The 7,222-nt window shown below is 43.8% G+C and overlaps 1 protein-coding gene across 1 annotated transcript; it reads left to right on the top strand.

The window, feature by feature from the left end:
* The first annotated feature begins 369 nt into the window (after positions 1-369).
* LOC104660728 (zinc finger X-linked protein ZXDB) lies at positions 370-6,193 on the top strand. The gene has a single exon (XM_010361175.2). It carries the CDS (start codon positions 766-768, stop codon positions 3,160-3,162), a length of 2,397 nt encoding a protein of 798 aa, XP_010359477.2. The 5' UTR covers positions 370-765; the 3' UTR covers positions 3,163-6,193.
* The last annotated feature ends 1,029 nt before the right edge of the window (positions 6,194-7,222 follow it).

Raw genomic sequence — 7,222 nt, 5'->3', positions numbered from 1 at the left:
AGATTTCAATATAAATTGTTTCATCCTCCAGACTTTGCATTTCTAGGCTGAACACTGCTAATCTGTTTTGTCCGCATCTCTCACTCATTCTAATCTCTGTATCAGCAAGACAAAAATTGAACTATGGGGCAAATTGTACCGAAGACTTTGCTCAAGACAATTGTGAGTATGGAAGTTGTCCCACGGGGAGGTGGGAGGGGGAAGGACACTTGCAGCAGAAATGCCAGCACTATGGTGGTTTACTGCTGACACAGAGACAGTTTATTCTCTCAGGAATTGTCTTTCATCCATCAGTCCAGCCAGTCAGCCAGCCAGCAAACAAATTTTAACACACAAAAAGTACGAAGCAACATGTCTAACACTGGGAGGGGCTGGGGGTGTTTATTTGGGTATATACAATGAGTCACGGATTAAAATTACTTTTAGTGGATAGTTGTCTAGGTGTTCCACAGCATTACTGAACAAGTTGTCGTCATTTCCCCATCACCTCAGAAGACCTCCTTAATTACTTACGTATATTAACTGTAGAACGTATTTATGCATACCAGGCTCTACCTCTGGGCTTTCTATTCTGTTCCGGAGACCCAGTACCAGAATATTTAAATCACTGTGGCGTTAAATACGTTTTAATATCTGATAGGGCCAGTTTCTGCGCATTGCACATTTTTTTTTTCCCCTTTCAGGAACGTGTTCAGGCCCGCGGCAGGGGGCGGGGTCGCGCCTCCTCCTCGGCTCTGTTTCCAGCCGAGCCTCTGGGACACAGAGATGGAAATCCCGAAGCTGCTCCCGGCTCTCGGGACACTACAGGGCGGCCACGGCGGTATCCCCGCGGGTGGCGGCCGGGTCCACCGAGGCCCTGACCCGCCGGCTAGTCGGGTCCCCACGCGCCGCCTCCTGCTGCTCCGGGGCCCCCAAGATGGCGGGCCCGGGCGGCGGCGCGAGGAGGCCCGCACGGCATCACGGGGCCCTGGCCCAAGCCTGTTGGCGCCGAGGCCCGATCAACCTAGCAGCGGCGGCGGCGACGACTTCTTCCTGGTGCTGCTTGACCCGGTGGGTGGCGACGTGGAGACAGTGGGCTCGGGTCCGGCTGCAGGGCCTGTGTTGAGGGAGGAGGCCGAGGAGGGCCCGGGGCTCCAGGGGGGCGAGAGCGGCGCGAACTCCGTGGGGGGCACTGCGCTAGGCCCCCGCTGCCTGTCCGCGATTCCCACTCAGGCCCCGATCTCCGCCCCCAGCCCCGCCGCGGCCTTCACCGGTACAGTCACTATCCACAACCAGGACCTGCTGTTGCGCTTTGAGAACGGCGTCCTCACCCTGGCCACGCCCCCAGCACACGCCTGGGAGCCAGGGGCCGCTCCTGCCCAGCAGCCCGGGTGTCTGATCGCCCCGCAAGTCGGGTTCCCGCATGCCGCGCAGCCGGGTGATTGCCCAGAACTGCCGCCAGATCTCCTGCTAGCCGAGCAGGCCGAACCCGCGCCTGCTCCAGCGCCCGAGGAGGAGGTGGAGGGCCCGGCCGCCGCCCTGGGCCCCCGCGGGCCGCTGGGCTCGGGCTCAGGCATGGTGCTGTACTTGTGCCCCGAGGCGCAGTGCGGGCAATCCTTCGCCAAGAAGCACCAGCTGAAGGTGCACCTGCTGACGCACAGCAGCAGCCAGGGCCAGAGGCCCTTCAAATGCCCCCTGGGTGGCTGCGGCTGGACCTTCACCACCTCTTACAAGCTCAAGAGGCACCTGCAGTCTCATGACAAACTGCGGCCCTTTGGCTGCCCGGCGGAGGGCTGTGGCAAGAGCTTCACCACAGTGTACAACCTCAAGGCGCACATGAAGGGCCATGAGCAGGAGAACTCATTCAAATGCGAGGTGTGTGAGGAGAGCTTCCCCACGCAGGCCAAACTCAGCGCCCACCAGCGCAGCCACTTCGAACCCGAGAGGCCTTACCAGTGCGCGTTTTCTGGCTGCAAGAAGACATTTATCACAGTGAGTGCTCTGTTTTCCCATAACCGCGCCCATTTCAGGGAACAGGAACTGTTTTCCTGCTCTTTTCCTGGCTGCAGCAAGCAATATGACAAGGCTTGTAGGTTGAAAATTCACCTGCGGAGTCACACCGGTGAGAGACCTTTCCTTTGTGACTTTGATGGCTGTGGCTGGAACTTCACCAGCATGTCCAAACTCTTAAGGCACAAAAGGAAGCACGACGATGACCGGAGGTTCATGTGCCCTGTGGAAGGCTGTGGGAAATCTTTCACGAGGGCTGAACATCTGAAAGGCCACAGCATAACCCACCTGGGCACAAAGCCTTTCGTGTGTCCTGTGGAAGGCTGCTGTGCCAGGTTCTCTGCTCGCAGTAGCCTCTACATTCACTCCAAGAAACACCTGCAGGATGTGGACACTTGGAAAAGCCGTTGCCCGATCTCCACTTGTAATAAACTCTTCACATCCAAGCACAGCATGAAGACGCACATGACCAAGAGGCACAAGGTGGGCCAGGATCTCTTAGCACAGCTAGAAGCAGCAAATTCTCTTACACCCAGCAGTGAACTTACCAGCCAGAGACAGAATGATCTCAGTGATGCAGAGATTGTGTCTCTCTTCTCTGATATTCCTGACAGTACTTCTGCTGCAGTGCTGGACACAGCATTGGTGAACTCTGGAATCTTGACTATTGATGTGGCTTCTGTGAGCTCGACTCTGGCAGGACACCTCCCTGCTAATAGTAATTCCGTAGGGCAGGCTGTGGACCCTCCGGCCTTGATGGCCACCAGCGACCCTCCTCAAAGTCTGGATACCTCTCTCTTTTTTGGAACGGCGGCCACTGGTTTTCAGCAGAGCCCCTTAGATATGGATGAGGTCTCAAGTGTAAGTGTGGGGTCATTGGGATCTCTGGGCTCTTTGGCCATGAAAAACTCCAGTGCAGAGCCTCAGGCTTTGACACCCAGCAGTAAGCTAACAGTGGACACAGATGCTCTGACTCCTTCCAGCACCCTTTGTGAAAACAGTGTCTCAGAACTACTGACTCCAACCAAAGCGGAGTGGAACGTACATCCTGACTCTGACTTCTTTGGACAGGAGGGAGAAACCCAGTTTGGATTCCCCAGTGTAGCAGGAAACCACGGTTCTCAGAAAGAAACAGATCTTATCACTGTGACTGGCAGCTCATTTTTGGTATGAACCAACTCTATTCATTCCTTGCCATGTGGCTTACTTTTATTGCAGTCAATTTTGAGGATGTTCTGGACTAAATATCTAAGTGCAGTCATTTCTTTTTGGTTTGCAAAAAGAGCACAGCCCTGGACTACAAGTTTGGAGATCTAAATTCTGATCTTGAGTCTAGAACTGACAAGTTGTGTGACCCTGAGCAAGTCACTTAACCTATCTGAGCCTTAAGTTCCTTATTTATAAATTGAGGTGGTTTGAATAGATTGCTTTTAAGGTCTTTCTGCTCTGTGATTCCTTGATAATAGATTTATTTCCTTGAAAAATATGAGAACATTTTCAGTGATGTGGTATGTCTTTTTTTTTTTAACTGCCCTCCTACCCCTCACATGTTCTTTTTTTGGCAAACATACATAATGTTACATCATATTATGATGAACATCCATGTACTTTTCACTCCACCTCCACTTCAGCAATTATGAATCCATGAACAGTCTTTTTTAACTAGGCCTCACTCACTCCCCATGTTCTAGTATTATTTTGTAACAAATAGCAGACATCTGATCATTTTATCTATAAATATTATTTATATATCTCTGAAAGCTGTGGGCTAATATGGAAAAAAATGATAATTCCATTATCACAAGTGGTATTCACAGTAATTCTTTAATATCAGTAAATATCCAGTGAGAGTTCAAACTTCCAATTGCCTCATAAATGCTACTTGTTTTATTATTTTTAATTAGTAGAATCCCGTAAATCTCCTAAGTGTCTTCTTAATCCATATGTTTCCCCTTCATCTTTCTTTTTTTCCTTGCGATTTTGTTTATGAAATGAGGTTGTTTCACATTAGCATTTGCTATGATTTAAGTTTTGCTAATTACATCCCTATGGTAATGTTTGCTTTCCTCTATCCTCTGTTTCTTTAATTTGCTAGTTATGTCTAGAGACTTGATGAGATTGAAACATGGCTTTTGGCATGAATGTTTCATAGGTTATGTTGTGTTCATTTAGTAGGTGGTGCATAATCTGTGGTTTTCTCTCTTTTGTGGTATTAGCAGCTGCTGCAGATAAATGCATTAATTCACGATGCTTCTGATATAATGAATCATCTTTGTAGAGTTACTAATCCTTAGCAAAGGAGAAAATGCTATGTAATAGAAATATTATTCAATACCAAAATATTTTCTTAAATAGTCATAGAACTAACAAGAAAAAATAGATAGCAAAAAAATGTGTTGGCTGTTCTCACTGTTTATCTTCCTGACTTCTTTTGATGATGGAAGGCAGTTTTGTGGAAATTGCCAGCCAGGACTTTGACATGAAACAGACCCAGGGCTAAATTTTGGCTCTGTGGTGTTGGTTAAGTGGCCTTGAATAAATTAGTTATTAAGCCTCAGTTTTCTAGCTTTTAATTGATTATAGCAATGCACACACATACCTGACACACTGTTAAATTTTCCGCTCTTCCTGTTTCTTACATTAAGAAAAAATACTCTGTGTTTTGGCATATTTTGGTGAATTTGTACCATTTTTATTCTCAGTCCTTCCTTTTATAATAATTGGAGTATTTTAATCTTATTCATATGCAGACAAAAGAGCTTTATGAAGTTCAGGGTGAAGTAGTCGAGGGAATCTGTTTATTCCCTCTTCCCTCTACTGAATAATTTTCCCTCTAAGAATTGCTGTGGGTAATACCACGAGTGGAGACATTGCCCACATGCATAGCAGCATATCTCTCCATTTGATCAATTCCCACATGCATAACAGCATATCTCTCCATTTGATCAATTTGTCACCATCTTTGCTCTGCTTTGAAAGTCAGACTTCTCTGTGACTGTGAAGCCTGCTGTTCCCTGAAAATCTGATAATGGAGCAGTGGAGGTTTCTTTCTTTCTGTGCTCTGTAGATCTCATTGTTTGCACTTGGAATTTCCCAGAGTTGAAAGGAAAGATTGAACTGGAATATTGTGTAAACTGTCTGTCTTACATTAGTGTAGCATTTTGCAATTTGGGGAACATCTTCACAATTTGTGTCTCGTTGTTCAGAACAACGATGTGAAGTAGTTTTGGCAATGTCTGTGTTTCATGTAATTTAGCCATCTCCCATTCCAACTAGGCTTTGGCTAAATCTGACAATTCTATATATAGCTTAAAACAAAGAAGATACATTCTTTTCACCCCTCCCAGTCTACCCATCCAGCCTTCATGATTCATTCCTGTGTCAAGGTTAGTCGCTGTTTTCCATTTGAATTGGTTTATTTTATGGTCAGTTTACTTTCTTCCCTCTCCCCTCCCTTTCCTGTACATTCCCGTCCTTGCCACGCCTTTCTGTCCTCTTTTTTAATGGATGTATCTTTTTCCTGCTGTTATCCCTCAGACATTCTCCTCATGGCACATTTTCTTTGAATGCTAACATTTACTGAGTGTGCATTGGAGTTCTGTGCATACAGGAAGAAGTTATTTTCTGAGTTTAGATAATATTATGTGTATATGTGATTAAAATGATGAAGATTATTTTCTATACCCTTCAAATTAGAAGTGGATTTCTGTTTCATTACTTCCAATTTTAAAAGTTTTTGCCAGAGAGTTTTGCCAATACTCTCTTATTTGCTCTAGTGTACTAGTCCAGTACTGTTTGCATGTGGATGTCTGTGGATGACAGTTATTGTAGCACTTTGGCAGTGCACTGAAAATTTGCCACTATGAAATGTTTCTGTATTGCGTGTGTGTGTGTTGAAATACGCACACAGCCACACCCATATATATATTAAAAGTGGTTGTATTCATTTAGTGAAAAACAAAAAGTAGATGTACTTTTGTAAATCAGATAAATGCTTGGAATTTGATTGTGTCTACACATTCAACAGTTTTCCCTCTTTGCTCTGGAAATATTTGTACTCACATAGCATATTTCAAAAATGTTGTTGTTCGTTAAGGCCTCTTAAATAGACCACTATTTTTTGTGTCTGGCAGATGAGTATGTCAAGAATTAAGATGAACACATAAGTCTTGGAAATTAAATAAATTTATAAACATAAAGATAATTTAATGCTGTGACTTCATTTTTTAAAATTATTTAAACCAACTTTCTCCCAATAAAAAATTATAAACTATGTCTTGTCCTGCTTATTCCTGGACAAATTTTCAAAGGACAAATGTTACGTTCTCAGAGGGAACAGCTTTTATTTGTCCATGGGCTCACAAAGTTTCACTAAACAAATTTGTTCAAATGATTTCTCTTTCAACATCATTTTCTAGCAAAATCATGGAAAACAGCTTTACACTTTCAAGGTAATAGATATAATTCTGTTGGTAGTGATAAGCTGCACTTGACTCATCTGAAAAAAGTTGCCATCACTCCTTTTAAATAATGGTACTTGTTTTAATTTCATCCTGTTTCCTTTCTGCTTCTCTTCAGGCATTGACTTATTAAAACTTCTCGTCAATTGAAAACATAGTAACATAATGGCTTAAAAAGAATTGTGTTTTTAGGGCTCCATTGATCTTGTTGGTCATAAGCTAAAAATACACTGATATTGGTATTTCTTTTACCAATTAGTATAATTAATACAACAAAATGCTTTAATAGTAGTTGAGAAACATGGATAGACTATGAAGTTTGTCTCTGTGACCTACATTTTTCATGTTCATATCTGGGAAACATATGAGAAAGCAATTTGTAAGCTGGAGATTATACTGTATATATTCAAAATTAACAAATATTTACTGAGCATCATTGTGAAGATTACCCCATAACATATTGAGGGGTCTGTGAGAGGAGTACTGTATGACCCTGACCTTTAAAGAGATCGCTGTTGATGGGAGGAGAGAGAAAAATAATATATTAAATTATTGAAGAACAAAAACAGAAAAATGTTTACTTTGACACTAAAATGAAAATGATTAAGAGGGAAAAACAAAACAAACAAAAAACAAAACAGTAAGAATAATGAGACATTTATTCTGGACACAGAGAAGCCAGCAAATATGTTTTAATAGAGGAGTCAGATCATGAAAATTATGTTTCAGAAAAGTTAATGTCATGCTAGTGTACAATGTGGATTAGATGGGAA

Source organism: Rhinopithecus roxellana, chromosome 7, assembly GCF_007565055.1.
Source record: "Rhinopithecus roxellana isolate Shanxi Qingling chromosome 7, ASM756505v1, whole genome shotgun sequence".
NCBI lineage: Eukaryota > Metazoa > Chordata > Mammalia > Primates > Cercopithecidae > Rhinopithecus > Rhinopithecus roxellana.
This window is presented reverse-complemented; position numbering and strand designations above follow the sequence as displayed.

Bases quoted from the DNA above. Each gene is read 5' to 3' on its own strand.
- LOC104660728 (XM_010361175.2), top strand. From the start codon at position 766: ATGGAAATCCCGAAGCTGCTCCCGGCTCTCGGGACACTACAGGGCGGC.